The 21,744-nt window shown below is 55.2% G+C and overlaps 1 protein-coding gene across 4 annotated transcripts in view; it reads right to left on the reverse strand.

The window, feature by feature from the left end:
* Positions 1–21,744, reverse strand: part of CDH23 (cadherin related 23) — a 410,614-nt gene that overhangs the window by 339,616 nt on the left and 49,254 nt on the right. For all 4 annotated transcript variants that reach the window (XM_028511340.2, XM_036026831.1, XM_028511341.2 and 1 more), the window contains exon 3: positions 21,313–21,390. In XM_028511340.2, coding sequence (XP_028367141.1) covers positions 21,313–21,390 — 78 coding nt within the window. The remainder of the gene's footprint in view (positions 1–21,312; positions 21,391–21,744) is intronic.

Genomic DNA, 21,744 nt, shown 5'->3' on the forward strand with positions numbered 1-21,744 from the left:
AGGCCAGCTGAGTGGCTGGAGCTCCATGAGCGGGGAGGAGGGTGACAGGGAAGTCAGATGCAGGCAGGGGCTGGTCCACGGAGCATTGAAAGCCAAGGGCCTAGTAATGTGCTTAGTCTAAGGAGAAGGGAAAGCCCAGGAAGGGCTGCATGCTGGGAAGGGTGACAATAGTCTACGTTGTAAGATGAACACTATAGCTGCCGGGTGGAATGGGTGGCAGCAGAGGGAGAGGCTCTCCCTCCTCCTCCCTCCTAGAGGAACCTGTCCTAAATACCTCTTCGTTCATGAAGGCGACACTCAGTGAGTGCTTACCACGTGCCAGCCCTGCCCAGCCCCGCCTCTCATCTGGGTGACCCTAGGCTGGGCCACGCATCCTGGCTTATACACTGAAGGTCATGAGGAAGAACAGGTTAATACACAAAATGTCTCAGAAGAGAGCCGCCTCACAGTGGGCACTCAAGAACTGTTCATCATCGTTATCCTTACTCTTTCCCTGTGTTGGTGATGAGCCCTCTCTCTGAATGTCTTCACTGTAGCGACCATTCACTTTGGACTCCATCAGAAACTCCCGTGACAGGTTCTCTTGGTTAATGAACTCTGGGGCTATTGAATCTCTCTAGGCAGGTGGTTGGCCTTGGCTCCCAATAGACTGCAAAGTCCTCTTAACTATAAACTGAAAACTGCCTCAGTGCCCAGCACAGAGCTCTGCATGTGACATCCTTTGGATGAAGGATGGAAAACAGAGGGCAGAGATGACAGGATGGAGGAGATGGGACAGGGAGGAAGGGAGGCCTCTGCATTGGGCCTGGGCTGCCCGGCAGAGGCAGAGCATGCCTCTGGTAGAGGACACTGTTCTCACAGGAGAGGATCTTTTCTCTGGCACCACCAAAAGGACTGCCCAGAGGCCCTGGGGACCAGGGAGACAAGGCTCAGGGGAAGGTGAGGACATCTGAGAGTAGAAAGGTAAGCAGTGGCAGAGAGGGAACAGCATGGAGGAGAGGAAATGGTCAGGACACAGAGGAGGGTAACATCTGAGTCCACCTGAGAGCTGACAGCAGGGACCGGGATGACGGGGTCACAGCCCCTCCCTGGAGGACAGCCCCTCTGGGGAGGTGGGGGGATGGATATGGAACCAATGGCTGAACACAAGGTGCTAAGTATGAAGCAAGTGATGTAGAAACAAATCCAGAAGCCTAGGAAGGAGTGGCCCCCGCTGCCTGCCAGGCCCGGTGACAGCCTGAGACAAGGCGTCTGCAAGGGGGCAGGCAGTGAGAGGACCCCAGGCCAGTCCTGCCTCTAGTCCTCGCCATTTCTCTGCCTTTCTGCTGGTTGAGGCTCTGCCCAGCACCCACAAGACCTGCCTTAAATCTTACCTCCTGTGTGAGATCTGCCCCGAAGAGTGTTTATCCAAGTCGCTGCACACTGAGCCTCTGACACCGCGTTGGCTCCTTTAATCCTCAGGAAAGACCAGAGGGGCCCTGACTCCAGCATGCCCAAGGGCATACACAGACATGGGGTCTGCCTGATTGCAGTGCCTGGGCCCCCCTGGAGGGAGTGACTTCCTCATGCACCCACCCCATCCCTCTTGGCTTGCCCCGAATTACTAGGTATGTCTGGTTTGGGTGGTCACGGCTGGCTGATGTGTCTGATCCTCCCAGTCCAATGAAGGCCCTGGCTGGCCAGGGCCGTCGGACCTGGTGAGCACCTCCAGAGTGCAGTGGGGGCTCAAGAGACACTGTGGAGCCCTCGGAGGATGCTCACTTCCTCCAGGACTCTGGTTTCCCAGGGCAAAGACTGCCTTTTGGAGCAGGTTCCTCCTCCCCAGGGCATGTCAATGCTGCTAAAAACACATCTGCTCCAGATTTCCATGTTCAGGACCTCCCCAGGCAGGATGAATAGGTATCTCAGGGCCCCGCCCCCCAGTTCAGCTATCTGCCCTCCCTGCTCCGCTGCCAAAAAGACCTGGCCCCACAGAAGGGCCCCAGGGTGTTCCCTAGACAGTCCCATGGGGAGTCAGGTGGGTTCCAGAGGCTGGGGCAGCGGGGCAAAGCCCAGCCCCTGGCCCACAGCCGCTGACAGCGCTCTACGAGCCACTCCTCGGCCAGCTTCCTCTCCTGCCTGCAGACTTAGATTCTGACCCATGATGGGGTGTGCAGGTGCCTGTGTGCGCACACTCACATGCACGCATGAGTGTACCACTCCCCATAGTTTTCTCGTCCAGAAATGCCTCCATTCCCTAACCCAGTTTCTAGGCGTGTCCCAAGTTTGGCTTTGAAGTAGTGCAGCTTCAGGATCAGGCAGGGTGGGAGCTGCGTAGGCAGAGGTGGGGGCCAGGTCACAGGTGCCCATCAGGGTGCAGGTGGGCTGGGCCGAGGTCAGAGCTGGCCATCAGGGTTTGTTCCGCCCCCACCTCCTGAGAGGGAAGGCGCCTCCCCCACGGAGAAGGGAGGGTCAGGAGATGAACCCGCTGGGCCAGGACATGGGAGCATTTGGAAGCACAGTTGGGGGGAAACAGGGAGTGGGGGCACTGGCCAGGAGTCAGGAGGCCTGAGTCCTTCCAGCTTTGCCTTGACTCACAGTGTGACCTTGGAATGCCACCTACTCTCAGTTCACTCGCCTGCAAAATGGGGAGAGTAACATTAGCCAATACACATAGAGCTGCCTGGGTTCCAGGCACTATTCTAAGCTTTTAACGCACACTGTCTCCGCACACCAGCCCTGTGTGGTAGATGTTATCATCATCCCCACTTTGTGGATGAGGAAGCCCACGCACAGAGTGGTTAAGCCACTTGCCTAAGGGCCCATAGGTGACAGGTGACAGTCAGGCTTTGAACCCCAGCCGTCTGCCCCATGCTCTTGACCACACACTACACTACCTCCTCGCCCAATCGCATGCGCTCGTGGTACTGGGGATTCATTAGAGACCTTTGCTGAAGGCGTGCATCGGTGGTTCTCAAAGTGTGCTCCCCAGGCCAGCAGCATCACCATCTCCTGGAAGCTGGTAAGAAATGCAAATTCTGAGGCCCCACCCCGGGCCTGCTGAATCAGAAACTCTGGGGATGGTGCCCAGTGATCTGTTTCAGCAAGGCTTCCAGAGGATTCGGATGCAAAGTCTGAGGACCCCTGGTATATATTTCCCACCCACAAAATGTTCTTATTCAAGTTCACACCTTTCTATTTGTGAGCTTAACTTGCTGAAATTAGATGACTGTCCTCAGCAGTCCAAACCCTAAGTATCCTTGTCTCCCCCTCCCTGGGATCTCCGAAGGGCGTGCTGGGCCATCTTGCCTCTAGCCAGCCCCTTCTCGCTCCCCCTCCTCCCACCCTCCACAAAGAAGTACCTTTGTAGCCGCAAAGAAAAAAGAGCCAACGTCCTTTAAGCAATAATAACCCTAAAGCACATGCACCCTACTAGCTCACAAGCTATCCTTCCGATATTCTCTAGATCCCAGCCTCCAAGGTGGTCTGCCACCCCAGGCACACACACGCACACATGCACACATGCACACGCATGTGCCTCGCTCTGCTTCATCCATGAACTTGGATGCTCCATGTAGCTTGCTACAAATGTATAGAAAAAGCAAAGTACGAAATTAAGGTGAAGTCTCTCTCTCTCTCTCTCTCACACACACACACACACACACACACACACATGGAGAAAGGTATGTTTACAAGCAGGGCACTGCCCCACAAAGACACACCAGTACATGCACACTCACACAAGAACACTCGCTGTAGGGTGACCTTGCAGGGGGAGGGGACGCTGACCCCCCTGCTTCCCTGAAGAGCCCTGTGGGGCCTGGACTCTTCCCCGGGGTGTGGCGAAGGCAGGTGACGTGCGGGCTCTTCTGAGACGGCACCTTCTGAACATCCCACTCCTCCCACCCTCGGCTGGAAAATTACGACTTTCTCAGGGAGGAGGGTTCTCTTTTTTTTGTATGCTTTTTCCTCTCCCCTCGTTCGGCACACAGCACTAATTTATGACTATTTTTCCAGGTCCACTGAAGTAAGAGGGTAATGGCTTTCAGCCGTTTGCTTTCTCTCACCTGTCACTCACCGCCAGCTACCTGACAGGACTGCAGACAATGTTCCAATCACAGGGGCTGGTTTTTCCCCAGGGAAGCAAAAAATTCATAGTGGCCATGGGGAGAGTTATTTCATTCCTGGACGGAACAACATCGGGTAAACAGCTGTAAAAATTCATATCCAGCAGGGCTGCCTCTGGCCAAGAGTGGGCACACTGCCCACAGGCCCCCCGCCCTGAGCCGGCCTGGTTAGGGTCCAGAGAGCTGGGTGGCTCTCGGTGACTCAGAGCCCTGGGTCTTATTACCCCATTGCCTCCGGCCTCTCAACCTTGAGTAGGTCATGCTGCCTCTTTGTGCCTTAAGCTGCTGCCTGGAGAGAATGTTCTTTGCCAACGGGGCCGGGGGGTAATGGCCAGGCATAGAAACAGTGGTCCAGAGCTCAGATGGCCCCGGGGGGCTGTTTGTGCCCAGCTGAGTGACTATGGGCAGGCTGCTTCTCGTTTGGACACCGAGAAATGACACCAGCACTGCCCAGCCAAATTTGCAGTGATCACGGAAACATTCTCTGTGCTGTCCGATACAGCAGCCACTCCACACAGGGGCCTGCCGGGCACTGGAAATGTGGCCGGTGTGGATAAGAAACAGAGTTTTATATTTTTATTTCATTGTAATTAATGTGCATTTAAATAGCCACATGTGGCTAGTGGCTACTGTTTTGGACAATGCTTCATTACATTTTTTTCACGTGCTTGAAGTATCTCACACTGAAAAGAATGGAGATGTGATTATAGTGCCCTCATCCTGAGCAGTTATGAGGACGGAAGGAGATAGCGCAGGCAGCTGCAGCCTCGGCACCTTCCGCCCCATTGATGGCTGCTGTCATTGGCTCTATGTGACACAGAAGGACAAGAGGGAAGGTGATTTGAATCCTGGACTGTCAGGGTCAAAAGGCACGTTAGCTTATTTTCCTGTCATTAGTTTTCAGTTCAACTGCAAGGAGACCTAGCTGCCACTAGTGAGGGTACATAGGACACAAGGCCAAGGTCAACAATCAACTGTCCACAAGAGGCCTTGTTGAACTGCACTGCCATCGCCTTCCTCCTCAGCTCTACCGTCCTCCTCCTCAGCCCCCATTCCTCACACCCTTGGCGGCCGCCAGAATTGTAAAGGCAAGTCCTTTGCCCAGGCTCTGGCACAGCAGGGCAGAGCAGATTGGTTTCCAGATGAGACGAGCCCCCATCACAGTCAACAGGGGGTACCCATCTTCTCTGGGGCCAGAACATGCAGGAGACACAGCAGGACAAGCAGGGACTCACTGACGGGCTGCCTGGATTTTGGCCTGGCCTCCACTGTCTGCTGCTTCTGTGACCACAGGCAGGTTAACTACTCTTTCCGAGCCTCAGTTTCCCCATTTGCTACATACAAAGATTTGATGTGATAATGTGTACGAGCACCTCACAGGTGCTCAATAAACAGAAGCCGTGATTGCTGTTGTCATTACTATTATTCGGAGGGAGCCGTGCAGACTGGTTAAGAGGCTGGTTGCCGATGCTCGAGTTCTAATCCCAGCTCCAACCCCACTCACTCGCTGCATGGCTTTGAGCAAGTCACCGCAACTGTTTGCCTCCGCTTCCCCACCTACAAAGTAGGAATGATAATAGCACATTCCTCGGGGGGGTTGTTAAAGGGAGAAAAGAACTTACAGCAGTTACTGACACAGAGTAAGTGTTATATGTGTTAGTTAAATTAAAATGTTTTAATCAGGCCTCCAAGACAGAGTGGCGGGTGGACATGTCTACAGATGCCTCGTAAAGCAGCAGCACTGTAAGAACCCCTGTGACTGGGTGATGGCAGGATGCTACCCTGGCCGAAAGCAAAGGGACGGAAAATGAGGAACGCAGCAGGAAAGGTTCAGGCCAAACAGAGCAGCTCTGATGTGAAGAGTCTTTGACCTCGAGGGTCCCGGCTCCAGCACAACCTGCATACCTCATGCCCACTGACACTGGGCCAGGAGAGGCAGCACGCCGGCGTGTGGACGAGAAGACTCAGGCAGGAGAGCTGGCTGCTGAGGGGATGCTGACTTCCTCCACCTTCATCCTGCCTTCCCTGCCCCCTGCCACTCTCACCCTCCGCTCCCAGAGCCAGTGACCGGGGGTGGGGTGGGGGGGTGGTTCTGAGGAAGGGAGCCTCCTGAGGATGAGGAACAGGGGTGAGCAGGGTGGAACGGCGACCCTGCCCTCCTTCCTCATTATTCCTTTAATGGCAGAGGCCTGGACAGAAGACAACCACAAAGGAAAAGGCCACACTTGCTGCCCACAGAGTGAGGTCAGGCTGGGAAGCACCAGCCCTGATGGTGTGCCAGACCCTGGGCTGGGCATGCGTCCCGTGTCCCCTGTCACAGCCCACGTGTCATCTCATCAAATGAGGGCACCGGGTTGGAGCAGGGACAGCACCCTGTGCTCACAGGCAGCCCATCTTCTTGATGTGGCCCCAATGTGGAGACAGTGGCCCCTCACGGCCACCTCCCCAACAGCCGTACGTGTCTGTGTTTGGGGACTGAGGAGAGGCGCTGCTCTTCTCGTGGACGTGGTCCTGGTCCGCAAAGTGGATAATCCCGTGGTGAAAATGCATGTTTCTCTCCCCCTCCCTGGCTCCCGCGACACTCGGTGCAGCTATTCACATTTTACCTTATTTTTCATAGTGAGAGCATGAAGTATTTTGCTTTATACATGATCAAGAAAGAGTTGGAAAATCAATTTTAGGAGGAAAAGGGGGAAATGCGTTTTGCTCTAAGTAATTTTCCGTTGTCTTCAGGAGGGTGTGCGCCGCTACAGTGCATGGAGCTATTTTCATTTTAGATGGTGGGAAATACAGCTGCTGAACATCTTAATTTTCCTAACTTGGCCTATAGGCAAAGGAAGAGGTTGTTCACCCTGAAACCCAAAGGTCTTCCCAGAGGGACAGGTGCCACAGGGTACTCCCATGAGTGTCTCTAGTTTCCTGTGCCCAAAGGATGAGGCGGGGCCTGAGCCAGACTGGGGGACATCGGGCTGCCCACATCGGAGCAGACTTTGGCTGTCGGAAAGCACCCGCGCAGGCGGGTCTGGTTTTCCCGGTGGAACAGGGACTGCCATTCCTGCCCCTGAGCGCCCAATGGGGTCCAGGCCCCATGCTCACCACGTTCGAGATTGCACCTAACAATCACAACAGCTCTGCAAAGGACTCGAAAACAGACCCATTTTGTAGATGAGGAAACTGGGGCTTCCCGAGGTGAAGGAGCCGGGGGAGGCTCCAGCACCGTGGGGGCAGGGCCAGGGCTCAGAGCTCTTCCCCCCGCCACCCCCTCCACCGGGCTCTGGGCCTCACACACCACACTGGGAGTGCTCAGCCAGGAGCCCGTGACAGATGGCTCGGCTGCTGACTTTGAGGACAGTGGGCTCATTGGCTTCAGAAGCCACACTCCCCTTTTTACCCTCCTCCTCCTTTCTGCTCAGGCCCAGAACACCCCCCACCACCAGACCCACATCTCCTTAGGCAGGACTCCCTGGAAGCAGGTTGCGGGGCGGGGGGGGGGGGTGCCTGAGGGCGGAAGTAACTTCCTTCTCTTTAATTGACTGTAAATTGCCACAGAGCTTTTAATGAAGGCCGTCAGGAGTAATTATGTCCGCTGCTGCACAGCCACTCTGTGTAAACACAGGAAGTGAGGCTGGGAACAAGACATGCTGGGCATCTGGGCACCTGGGCACCCAGGGCTCCCTTGCATCCCCGGTCCTCCTCCAGCTTCCTCTAAAGTCACACATCTGTGCCCCAAGCATGAGCCCCGCTGAGGGGTCGAGAGCACAGGAGATGCGTCAGGCAGGGGGCCTGTGAGATGGTCAAATGGGTCCAGGGAGTCCAGCCCAGTGCCTACAGGGCAGACCGCCAGGGCTGCAAACTGAACAGGCCTGGATAAGGGAGGACACACGTAGGCTCAGGGGCCAATTCCAGAGGCGGAAAAGCAGCATGGCGAGGGCAGGGGTCTTAAAGTGGGGCCCCTGGGCCAGCAGCAGCAGCACCTAAGAACTTGCGGAAATGCAAGTTCTCAGGCCCCAGGCCAGACCTACTGACTTGGAAATTCAAGGGATATGGACAGCCACCTGTGCTGTGACAAGCCCTCTGGGGGTTTTACACTGCTGGCGGGAGGGAAAAACACATTGGGAGAGGCCTGTTACCCTCAATTTATAATATGGGAAACTGAGGCAGTGTGCTCAAGGGCACACAGTGGGAATGGAGCCAGGCATGCCCTGGGGGTCAGACAGTCAGGCTCAATCCTTGGCACCGACACTGAGTGGGTCCTTTGACGGTGGACAGGTCACTAGCTCATCCCCGTCCGCACAGAGAGCCAGCAGTGGCCCTCCTGGGTTATGGCGGGGACCAGCAGTGTGGGAACCCAGCAGAGGGTCTGGAGTCGCTTTCTTCCCAAGTCACTGCCACGCTCCAAGTCCCCGTGACAGGACAGGGCACAGAGAAGAGTGCAGATGGAGGAGACACGGATCGTGTTTAAAATGACAGAGTGCTGTGCTAGCACCAGATTACAACCCCCCGCCCCGCCAGGCACGGGCTATGGGTTATTACTCTGGACCCCACTGCAGGGAAGTCCCTGCTCCTAAGCTCTCCTATCCCCAAGCTGTCCCTGTGAGTGTAGTGTGCCTGTCATTTCCCCTTCTAGTGCCTTTTCCTCAGAAAAGCTTTAGTGACCAAAGGAGGCACAGCCCAGGGATAAATGTGCTCTGGGGCTGGGACGGACGTGTACGGCATTGTGCACAGCATGAGTGCCACCTGTGTCATACTCCCAGGGCCAGGCTCCACATGGCCTACGGAGGAAGAAGGCCATTGGTGCTCACTGTCAGCCTGCTGCACACACCAGGGGACTCCACCTAACGAGGCTTTAAGCCACAGCCCCTGTCCACCAAGAGTTTACGGCTTGGTCTGTTGCTTGGCTGCACCTGTGGAGGTCCCTGGACTATGGCGGGGCTGTAGGAGGGACCGATGAGGGCGAACACCAGAGGAACCAGGCTTGAGCTGAGTTGCCAGGGCTGTGAGGGGCTTTGCTCCCCTGACCTCGTGCCCTTGTGTGTCAACAGTGGGCAAAGCTGATTCCATGAGGACACTTCTCCTGTGGTGTCCAGAGTCCCTGAACTGCAGACACAGTCTGATCTGCCAAGAAACCTGTCAACTTGCAGAGGCAGTGTCCCTAGCAATGAGACGGGGCTGCCTGAGACCAGACACTTGTCCACAGGCTCCAGTCCCCTCCCCTCCCCTCTACCTGGGTTGTTGGAGGCAGCCTGGAGCCAGAGGCCAACAAAAGGGCCCAGCGGGTGAGCACCACAGGCCTCACCCCCATCTGGGGCAGCACAGGATGCACGGGCGGGGGCGTGCTGACCTTCACTGCAGTGAGGCCAGAGCCGCTTCTGGACACCCAGACGGGGTGAGCAAGGTGCCTGGGCTCGGCCAGCACTGCTCGCCGAGGGAATGCGGGAGGCAGATGCCACCTCCCTGCCTGTCAGGGCTGAGTTATCCACAACATAGGGTTTCTCTAGAGAGCTCATAAAGCAGCTGATGCGGCGAAGCAGGTTCAACACTCAATAATCCCTCCATCTCACCCAGCCGGACGCCAGCATATTCATCTTGAATTATCCTCTTCAAAGGCCATATCAATCCTACAAAGTGCCAGGGCTCCCACCCCCAGTCTTGCTACTGAGAGAGCCCAGGCACGGAGGGTCCACGGGCAGCCCCTGACACCTGAGTGTGGGGGCAGAGAGGCAGCTGTGGCACACCCTCTCCCTCACCCAAAGGCAAGGAGATGGAAGGGACCAGAGTTTGAAGCTCCTGTCCTCTCCCCGTGCTGTAGTGTGAAGGCAGAGCAAGGCAGCAGAAGAGAGGGAAGGGATGGTGGTGAGGACCCCATACCAGTCCTGGGGTGGGAAGGTTCTCTCTCTGCCTCTCCTACAAACAGAGGAGAGTGTTGGCTTTGGAGGGAGAAAAGCCTGGGCTTGAACCCAGCTCTGCAACTCAATGACTGTGAGACCTCTGGCAGGTGGCAACCTCTCTGAGCCTCAGTTTCCTCCTCAGTAAATGGCTAAGGAACCAGCTCCTTCCCAGGGATCCATGAGAATGACACGAACAGACAACACTCCTCGGTACCTGGCACAGCGGAGGGTGACCAGGAGGTTGAAGGTGAGCAAAGTCTGTCCTGAGTCCGAGGGCTAGCTGCAAGGGGAGGGGACCTCCAGAGCCAAGCCCAGCAGGTTGAGGGGCAGGCCTATCTTTGGGCTGTGGACAGCGATACTGTGCTGAGGGACAGGCTGACTCCAGGGAGCTCTGGGCCGACCAGGGTGAGTGGGGAACAGCCACAGGAGGCGGACAGCCCATTACCAGGCGGGTGACACTCACTGTCTGGTGAGACAGGGAGCTGGCCACCCTGTGCCTACGCCACTTGTTGGCAGACAGCTGTGGCCAGCGGATTCCTGGCCAGGCTGGGAGGTGGACCAGGGGCCCCTCAGTCTCTTCTACCTGGAAAGTGAAAATGCCCCCCTGAAAAAGTAATGCATAAAACCATTCCAAATATTTATGGATGGGTACAGGGGACTTTGGCCACTTAGGGCAAAATTCCAGTCCCAGGCTGCTTCCTGCCCAGCTGGAAAAGCGCTAGTCAATGATGACCTAATAGTCAGCATCTGTTGGTGCCAAGCGCCGTTCTAAATGACCAAAATTAACTTATTTAGTCATTACCACAATCCTATGAGTATACACAGTGTGGTCATCACCCCCACTTTCCAAACGAGTAAACTGAGGCAGAGAGGGGATAAGCAGTCAGTGATACAGTCCACACTTGCCTAAAATGCAATGGAGGGCTTCTTGGAAGAGGAGGCACTTGAAGACAAATGACTCAATAAAAACAATGTCCACTATTTTTTGTACAGCAATTTAGTTTTTAAAAGTCTTTCCTGAAGCTCCCTGTGAAGTCAGCTGGGCAAGTACGATCATCCGTGATTCCAGGGGAAGACAAGGAGGCTCAGGGAGGCTCAGGGACTTGCCGGTGGTTACACAGCTCGTAAGCAGTAGAGCTGGGATCAGATCCAGACCTTGCACCTCACCTCTCAGTGCTTGGTGTACTGTGTGCTCTGCACAGGTGGGCAAGGGGAGAAGGAGGGAGGCACTCAGGTGAGGGGGCCTTCAAGGTGACCCTTGCACCAATGGACAACTTCCCTGGGTGTACAAATTCTTTTTGGTCAAGTGCTACAAAAAGACTTGACCTCCTCTTCTGGACCAAACTGTAGTCAAATAGTCAGGCTCACAGGTCCTCTGAGCCATGTAAAGGACAGTGGGTGCAGGCGAGTGGTGACAAGTTCAAATTCAGCTCTGCCTGCCACTGGCTCCTCAGCCAGCTAGAGGGTTTTCAGCTCCTGTACATTACACCTTTGGCTGGTTCCCAGGAAGCCCATGTTTCCTCCCAGCTGGCTGCAAGCTCAGCACATCCTCACCCATGGACATGGCTGCGCCAGGCTCACCTACCAGCCCCCCAACTCCCCTAAAGCAGGCACCTGCTGCCTGGCCCCAGCACTGTTAGCCAAGGCCCCTGCCTGCCTCACTACTGGTCACCGGAGAAGGCTCAGCAAGCCCAAGAACTAACAACCTGGTTAATCTCACGCTCTCATCTATTTTTCCCCAGCCATTTTTCAACAGTAACTCCAACTCTGTGTGGCACGTCATCAAGGTCTAGCAACTTCTGAGTAACAGGGAAGCGAGGCCCAGACAGGCAAATTGACTTGCCCCAGCTCACACAGCCACGTGAGCACAGAGGCAGGCTAGGGACCCAGCCGCCTGGCCCAGGCCCGGGCCTGTGCTCCCAGACCAAGCTGTGCTAGCCACTCTCCCCGACCTGGGAGCAGCTGCCCCTTGATCCAGCGCCTCTCCTTTGTGGACCCTTGGTCACTGAGACCCTTTCCTGGGTGACAGACCGAGCAAAGACCTACACAATCCTGAGAAGCAGCACAGTAGGGTAGTAAGTTTGTGGACCCTGGAGTCTGAGCTCTTGGTACTCAAACCCTGCCTCAGCTGTGACAGCTTGGGCTGCCTGCTCGATCTCTCTGAACCGTAACACAGGGATCACAACAGAACAGACTCCCCGTCGCTGCTGTTGAGGATTCAATGAGATCATGTACATCATCTACTTGTGTAAAACACAAGTGCTAACTAATCACTATTACTATTTTTGATTTTTAACCACAACCACCATTTCTGCCATCCAAAACACCACAAACTGGTTGCCGCACTATTGGTCGCCTTCTGAAATGCCTCTCCTGCGGCTCCAGCCCGTTGAAACCCAGCCGCACAATGCCATCTCTACCACGAAGCCTTCTCCATTCCCATGCCCGGAACGAGCTCCTTCCCTCTCTAGCATCAGCACTACTCCGTGGCTCACGCTCCCACTTGCCTGGGGCTCACTGGGCATTTACCATTGGTCCTCTTCTCCACTCCAAACTGGGGCTCCTTGAAGGCAATGACCTACATACAGAATCCCAAAGTTGTGGTGAAGTGCACAGGATTTGGGGGCAGGCGGCAGTAGGTTCAAGTGCAATTTCCATCCTATACAAGATGTGCGACCCTGGGTAAGTTACTTCTTTGCAGCTTCTACCTCCTCTTGTGTATAACGGAGATTATGAGGCCCGCTTTCTCGGTTTGCTATAAGGATTTAGTGAAGCAATGTGCAGGAAGAGCTTAGCTAGCAGAGTACCTGCATAATGAAAGATGGCTGCCATTTTCCCAGTTACCTTTAATGTGTATGTCCCTACCCCATTTCCCGGCACAGCCTGGCACGGGTGTGCAATGCAGGCCATTAAGAGTCTGCCCACATGACAGGTGGCACATTATCGTTATCATTAGTGTTGTTACCGCTGCATCCAAAACCCCCATCCCACCTCCACCCGTGTGTTGAGGGGCAGTCTGCAGCTGGGGCTGCAGATGTGCTCAGGCAGGGGCCTCTTGGGAGTAGCTAATGCCCATAAGATGCCTCCAGAGGGCAAGAGGGTGCTAATCTGTCCTCTCACCCTCTCTGAGGGCCGATGCTGCCCTGGAAAAAGGCAAAGGAGGTAAGGCCACAGGGCATCCGGGCTGCTCCAGGGGTCCTGCGAGTCATCCCCCCACCTCCCAAAAGGAAGAGGAAAGTCCCTGCTCTGTGAGGACATTAAGACCCCAGGTCCCTGGGTCCCAGCATCTGACCATCAGACAGATGCTGGGTCACTTCCCTCTTCTAAAACCACGCCCTCTGACCCCAATGTCCACAGCCCCAGGGAGCCCCTGGGCTAACCCCACTTCCCCTCCTTAAGCACTCTGCCCCCAGATTATGAAAGCTATGAGGCACTGTGAGCCTTCTCTTCACATTCTGAGTCCGCTCACATCCCGCCAACCCAAGGTGCCTCTTCTTCCCCAGGCCCCAAGGCAGCACCGGCCTACGTGGGCAGAGCCCCCTGGAACTCCTCCTGCAGCTGGTGTGTGAATCCAGGGAAGGCTTCAGACTGGAATCCAACAGAAATTCCCTGGGGCCCTTCGGCAAGCTCCCCCTCTGGGGCCTCAGTTTCTCCATCTGTAAAGTGGGACTATTTGACTAAGATAGTGGTCATCAAATTGTCCTAGGGGTTCATCATAGGCCCTCTGAAGATCCTGAGGGGTGGGGGGCCAAAGTGAGTGGAGAATGTAGGCTGTTACAGCCCCACTGTCTCCCATTGACCCTACTTCGACCAAAGATGGTAATTCTCTTTCGTTTCCGTCACTATCTCACACGCTCTCCTGTGTGTATCGCTATGAGCTACCGGCCGACACTGCCTTTGCACGGGTGGCTGGCAGAAAAGTCTGGGCCATACACACTCAGAGCACACACCCGGCTGATGGCGGCCCCACTGGACTCCTCACATGCACGTCGCTCTAGCCCGACAACTCCCTGGGGAGCAGCTGCTCTGGGGTACCATGGGCCCCTGTCCCCTGTGTCAGTCCTAAGGAATTCCCTGGTTAAGAGAAAAAGCATGTCACCCTCCATCCTCTTCTGAGAGATGATTTCTTCCTTTAAAGACACAATGGGAGAAAGGCACAGAGAAGGGGGGATAGCTCCTTGGGAGTCACTAGGCACCGAGACCTCCCAGACTCCCTTGTCACCTACCCCCTCCACGTCTGCTCCAGAATCCCATGCCCAGACACCTCGCCATCCCCAAGCGTCTGCTGCCCACACAGCCCACCATGCACGTCAGCCTCCCACTCTGTGCTGGGCAGGGGCATGGGGGTGGGTGGGGAGCGGCGCCTGCAGGGAGCTGTCCTCATGTTGGCAGGGGCACAGCTCCCGCATCTGCTGAGGCCACGGACGCGGGGTCAGCCCACCTGAAAATGGCTCTCCCTGGGTCCAGACGAAACAGCTGGGCATTGATGAAGTTTGCAGAGGAATTAATCAGCACCGACTGGCAGCGATGCCAGCCGCTACCTGGGCCTGATCCATCCTAATGAATCCCAGCTCCTGCCTTAATGGCTCCTGACAAGACTAATTTAGTCCTGTAGGTGATTAGCATGGGCATTATCATCTGAATTGTGGCTCAAGATGCTTTGGGAGTGCTGGGGGGTCTGCCTGGGGAAGTTGGCTTCCTGTGTACCAATCTGGGGGTGGGGGGCGGCATGCAGAGAGACAGGAAACAAGGGGAGGGGAATCAGTCACCACCCACACACCCTTTTATTCCTGCGTTCATCCCCATATTCATTCAGCCAGGACCTGGGTCCGGCACTGTGCTTGGCACAGAGGACATGCGGGCTCAGCTCGCTCAGCTCGCTCAGCTGGGAAACAGAGAGGATGACGCCTCTCTGTGAGGGTCACCCTGAGGACTCCAGGAGGCCATGCGCTCAACGTGCTTCCCCGAGACGCCGGCAGGAGGCTGGCAGTCGATAAACACTCACTAATACTATCACCCACAATCCCGCATTATACCTGAGTGTGGGAATTATAATTAACGGTAATGTCGATATTAATAAAAGTAGTAAGTAAAAATGAACAGCCAACGGGGAGTTACACACCAACAGCAAGACAGAACTTGCTAAGAGCTTTCGTGGAGGCCAATGAAAAGCAGACAGAAGGTGGGAGGAGGGAGGGCTGTGGGGCCTCACAGAGCAGGTGACATATGAGCGACGCCCTGACAGGTGAGGAGGGGCTCACCAGGCACTCCTGGCCCGGGGGACAGCATGAGCGAAGGTGCAGGGGTGAGACGGCCTGAGGTATTAGGATGCCGAGTGGGTCACCACGGCTAGAAAGCAGGGAGCCTATGGGGAGCAGTGGGTGACAGGCTGTGATAAAGACTTCTCCCTCCTTCCTTTGGGCAATTGGGAGGCTTTTGGCCAGGGTGTCCAGAATTGGGGTAGAAGGAGTGACCTCAGTGACCAGCCCTGAGGGACACCGCCCGCTGCAGAACCTGAAGTAGGAGAATAGGTGGCAGCTGAGGGAGAAGGACTAGATATCCTTCACCCCTCCCGGAGCTCCTCAGTCAGCATGTGCCTCCCAGCCGGACTTCATGCTGCTGCTTCTGTGCCCCTCCCTGGGAGCCATGCAGGGCTTGCCGCCCCAAGAGCCCCCAGCACATATGCCACACACGACTTCGGCAGGCAGCTGGGGTGATAAAGCATGGCCCCAGGCACAGTGCAGGCTTCACCATCCGCAAGCGCAGGCACGCACAGCGTCTGTGCCATTCGGGGGACAGGTTCTCCTGGGCCCACTCCCTGGGCAGCCATCCCTGCTGTCACCAACACTTCGCTGTTGAAACACCATTGGGAGGGGGGCGTCTGGCCTGAGACTCCAGGAGGGATGGCACACTCCCCCACACGCTCACAAACTCCAGACTCCACTCCTTCCCCAGGGCACCCCAAGCCCCAGAGGCAAGCCAGACACAGGGCTGAGCCCTGGGGACACAGATATGGCCCTGGCTACCTGGAAGCATTCACAGAGCAACAGAGGAGACAGATGAGCAACAGAATAACAACGGCGCCCCAGTTGGGACCAGCAGAGAGGGAAGAAAGCAGAGGAAGCCAAATTTGAACCCTTCCTGGAGAGCCTCAGAGGTGGCAGCCTCTGACCTGACTTAATTGCCCGGCAGGGGCTCATCACGGTGTGGCATTCCAGGCTGCAGGAGCGGCACCTCCAAAGGCTGAGAGGTCAGCACCTGCTTTTCCTGCTCAAGGAACTTCAAGGAGACCAGCAGGGCTGGAGCCAAGTGCTCCAGGAGGGAGGGGAGGGCAGGGGTGTGAGAGGTAGCAGGGTCTGGACTGCAGACAGCCTTTATGCCCTTCAAGAATGCTGGCTTGTGTTCCAAAAGGGATGGGTGGACTTGAAAAGGCTGAGTGACAGGCTCTGTCTCAGGTTAGAAAGAACCACTCGACCACCGGCTGCTACAGCAAGTGCTGCAGAACATTCGGGAGCTGCTGGGATGACCCAAACTTGGATCCAGGGGGTAGGAGTGTAAAACGTGGGAAGTGAGAAGATTCTGGAAACATTTTGAAGCTAGAGACAACAGGACATCCAGATAAACTGGATGAGGGGTGAGGGAGAAAGGGAAAAGTTAGGATTGACCCCAAGTTTCCAGCCTGAGCACCTAGAAGGATAGAGTTGCAACTAACTGAGGTGGGACAGGCTGCAGAAGTGGTGGGTGCGGTGGGGAAGGTCAGGAGTTCAGCTTTAGACATGCAGGGCGCAGCGCCCCCTGGACATCCAGGGGGAAATGATGAGCAGAGGTGGATGCACAAGTCTGGAGTCTCCTCTGTGAGTTGTCAGCATGTAGATAGCATCCAAAGCCCTGAACTAGAGGACCTCACATGGGAGTGAGAAAAAGAAGAAAAGATACAGGATATAGGAGCTGGGCTGGGGTCTCCAATGCAAAGAAGTCCAGGAGTGTGGGGCAACCAGCCAAGGAGACTGGGAAGGAGCAGCAAGAGACGTGATGTCCTGGGGAGAAAAGGATCCACTGCTGAGAGGTCACAAGGGCTGAGGACTAACCATGGGGTTTAGCCACATGGGTCACTAGTGTTCTGGACATGAGCAATACTGGTGGAGTGTGTGGAGTGGATTCAGGAGGTGACCTGAAGGCAGCACCCTTGCAGCCTGTGTCTTTCATCCAAAAGGTGCCAGGTGGCCATTCATTGTGGATAGCCGGGGCCAAGTGTAAGCAATGCCAACTAGCTAGACTAGACACTGTGTCCCTGATCTGCCCTTGCTCTGCCCCGCCATGCCAGGCCCCACTGCCACGACTGATGTGTGTGTCCAGAGCAAGACACACAGGGATGGAGGTGGGGGGCCCGAGTGTTAACAGACTGAGGGGGGTGGGGAGCACAGCTACTTAATGACTTCATTTCGGTGCTGTCTTCTCTGGCTGGGAGATGGTCTTCAAAAACAACATCCCAGGGGGGGAATCAGCACCTGAGATAGGTGAGATAGGTAAGAGACCACACAGCCTCTGCAAGGGGTGTCGGGTGGCCATGCTGCACCCTCCCACTCCGCTCCTGGGCACGGGGCTGCTGGCCCACTGTCAGGAATCAAGGCAAAAGCATTAAAAATGGAAAGGCTCAGAGGGTTAGGGGTGGATGAATGTCCTGTTCTTTAACCCAGGAGAGCACGTTCACAGAAACTACATACTGATGGAGCCTGTAGCCAAGCTCGACCTCCGATTCTTAAAAGGAATCTTTTTTTTTTTTTTAAAGATTTTATTTATTTATTTTTAGGAAGGGAAGGAAGGGAAGAGAGAGAGAGACAGACAGACAGACATCAATGTGCGGTTGCTGGGGGTTATGGCCTGCAACCCAGGAATGTACCCTGGCTGGGAATCGAACCTGGGACACTTTGGTTCCCAGCCCGCGCTCAATCCACTGAGCTACGCCAGCCAGGGCTAAAAGGAATCTTAAAAATGAAATCATCAAAACATTTAGGACACTGCCTTGAGCACTCAATGAACATTATTATAATACTATGCATTATACATTTATATTGTATATCATATGTTCTATTATTATTCTGTAAGGCTCCAGTGGTCAGTGGGTAGAAGTGCCACGAAAACAGAATTCATATTAATTCACACCACCTGACTGGTGTGGCTCAGCTGGCTGGGCATTGCCCCGCAAAGCAAAAGGCTGCGGTTTGATTCCCAGTCAGGGTGCATGGCTGGGTTGCGGGTTCGGTCCCCAGTCAGCGTGCATATGAGAGGCAACCATTCAATATTTTTGTCTTGCACTGATGTTTCTTTCCCTCTTTTTCTCCCTCTCCCTAAAAATAAATCAATAAAATCTTTAAAATATACATATATATTGGGAAGAATTTTTCATTCCCAGGACTAGCCTGCAGCACAGGTGTGAGCTGCCTTGGAGGACAATGACTCCCCATCACTGGGTGCCCAAGCAGAAGGACACACTCAGCCCCAGAGCTGGACGCTTGGTCGGCCCCAGCCCGACCTCCACCTGCCAGAGCTGACATTTTCCAGCTGGTTTGGGCTATGCCTCTGGCCACTACTACTGACCACCCCACTGGACCCAGCTCTTCCATGGGCTCATCTGTCCCTGCCTCAAGCCTGCAGCTGGCAGGACAGACCACCCAGCCATCTCTGGCCACACACAGACTATTCTTCTAGTAATGGCAGAACATTTCAGGTGTGGAGGCTTGGGAGCTACCAGTATCCTATGTAAATACCCCACCAATATGGAGACAGGGCTACCCATCCTTATTTTGCAGATTGTAACACTGAGATCCAGAAAACAAATGGTTACTGAGGGCCAAATCTCAAAGTCATCTCTCTAGGCCACCCATGCCAAGTGGCAGGCCAAGGGCCAGTCCCCTCGACAAGCTGTTTCAACCCTTATTGTCACCCTGGCCACAGCTGATCAGAGACCTGCCCCCTGTCCCATTCACGAGTCCACATACCCCCCGGAATGACCCAGGGCCATCCGTATAGGTGACGGCGCTCAGTGGCGGTCCCCAGGTCTGTCCCATATGGAGACATCTGGGGCCAGTCAGGCTGCTCAAGACAAAGACCATCGGGCCCATCTATTCGATGCCCTCTCAATGGTGAGGTGGGGAGATGGAGGCCCAGAGAGGGGCAGTGCTGCATCCAAGGTCACACAGGAAGGAACAGACACTGGGCTCATGGCTTTCAGGCCAGAGCTGCGCTGCCCCCTCCTGATGCAACAGGAGAGGAGGAGGCAGGAGGGAGCTGGGCCAGCTCTGGACCCCCCCCTGCGGGGAGAGGTGAGCCCAGCTGTCTTGCAGCTCACGGAGTCCTCTCACTCCTACTGCCCCCTAGAGTCACGGGTCAGTCCCCCCACACAGACGGACACCACTGCTGGGACTGCCGAGTATAGCCTTCACGGGGCAGCCCTGGGAGTTGCTTGGGGAGGCCGATTGATGATGGCCTTGGCCGGAGACAAGCAGGAGCCAGAGCCGGAGGAAGCTAGGTCAGGGCCTGCTGGGGGGCTCACCGGGGAACCTCCAGCCCCAAGCTTCTCACTGTTCGCACTGGCCAAGCAACATCCGGCCCACTCCACCCACCACCTTCCCTGAACCACAGGTCTCCGAGGACACCACACTCAGACCTGGCAGGGCAGTGCGGGGTCACAGAGGAGGCGATGAAGCCGACACCACTCACCTGAGAGGGGCCTTCACCTATTCTGGCCAGCAGCTCTGGTCAGTCAGTGGCTGGCCATACCTCTGCCTCAATGTCCCACCTGCCCCAAGTATACTGCCTCCACAACAAATGGCGCTCCAGGCGGATGAAGTTAAAACAGACACTTAAGGAAATCAGCCATAGGAAACAGTGTGTGAAGGGAAGGGTAGGGACTCGTTCAGAACTCTGCTCAACGGTCACCACCGCCTGGAAACCTCTTCTGCAGCCTCCCGCCTCTGCCCTGGCCCAGAGAGATGACCCCTCCTCCTTCAACCACCCACTGGGACTTAACAAGACATGCAGCTCAGCCCTTATCACCCCCGACATCCGTTTCTTTATTCCTGTTAATTTCTCTCCGGGTCCAGGGCACCCAAGCCTGGCCCAGAGCAGGCACCCCAGAGCAGTCAGAAACACACCTGCTGCGCCCAGCACCCATCTGCAAAGAAGATTCCATTGGGAAAAGTGGAAGGAAAGACCTCTTCAGGGGCCGCACACGCACTCACAAGCAGTGGGGGAGTCTGGGCCCGCCTGAGGCCCCCTCTTCAAGCAGAGGCTTTCTTTAAAGGGTTTTGTACCTACTGTACTGTGTACCTATGTTCAGTTTTATGTAAAAGGGTGTTTGAAATTACCTCCTAGGTAAATATCTTAACACCCCTGCCCTCTCCAAGCCACCTGCTTCATTCTTAAGTACAAATGATGCCCCGGAAAGGTGGACCACGCTGGCCCCCGAAGTGCACTGCTCCTGGCACACAGCCCGGCCCTCGCACGCACACCACAGGCAGACCAGCATTTAGGAAGCCCCCGATCACAGGCCCTTTCCCTACAGTGACACCTATGGGAGTGAGAGGACAGAGGAGAGGGTGTCTCAGAGGTGGGCAGACCTTTCCAGGCACCGCTGTTTGTACACATGCTCACAGGAAAAACGCCTTCCCATGAGCACAGATGTAAGACAGGTTCATTCAATTCAACTCCACGCCCAAGAGGCTTCTGGGTCCCTAGAGCTGAACTGAGGCCATGGGACTATGCCTGCAGGTCTCCAGCCACAGGCGTAGGAACCAGGTCCTGGGGAGGGGCCTCATTAGGACAGACCTGGGTGATGAGGTGACAAGCTGGGGGGCAAGAGGTCAACACCAGGATGCTTGTGATTGTCTCCTAAATGGTTCATTTTTTCTAATGACAAAAATAGGCTTATGCGATACAGAAAATGCAATAATCACAGAAAACTATAAAAGGCCATAAAACAAAGTCTACAACAGCTTCCATCTTCAAATTTTCCAAAGGAAGAGGCAAAAAACCATTTTTAGGACAAAACTGGTGCATAAGTGAAAGCCAGTAACTTGGGCTCAATGTGATAAACCCTTTTTTACTTTGAATTCCTCTCTGTTTGAATGAGCCACCATGGGAAGTACTAAGTGCTCCATCCCTGGAGGAAACCAAGCAGAAGCTGTATAAACACCCATTAGGGGTGCCATGGTTTCAGTAACGTGGAAGATGGGCTCAGTCTCTAAGATCGCCCTCACTTGTGGGAAAGGAGCCCACCCATGCCACCCAGCATGCCCACCGGCCCTATGCCAACTCACCCACAGGCGTGTCCTCACTGATCAGCAGGTACGTGTCAAAGAAGTGGTTGATGAAGAAGGGCAGCCGGTTCACCTGGCCTGGAAGTCAGAGGATAAGAGCGTCAGTCAAGTACCCTCATACCGGCTTCATGCATTCCCCAAGGAGACACAGGGCTGTCGGGGCAGCAGGGGGCACTGAATCTGTGTCCAGCACCACGGCCCCCTTCCTCAAGGCAAATGGGACAATGCCAATAGACAAGCAGATGGCTGTCAGGTTGTGTGGTCAGCAAAGCCACCAGCCACATGTGGCTATTGAGCTCTGGCCCACACTGAGATGTGTTGGAGTGTGGACCACACACAGGATTCCAAAGACTTGAAAGAAAAAGTGAGTGTAAAACACCTCATCCATCTTTCGTATTGATTACATGTTGAATTGATAATATTGTGGATATA

This window comes from Phyllostomus discolor, chromosome 5 (assembly GCF_004126475.2).
Source record: "Phyllostomus discolor isolate MPI-MPIP mPhyDis1 chromosome 5, mPhyDis1.pri.v3, whole genome shotgun sequence".
Lineage (NCBI taxonomy): Eukaryota > Metazoa > Chordata > Mammalia > Chiroptera > Phyllostomidae > Phyllostomus > Phyllostomus discolor.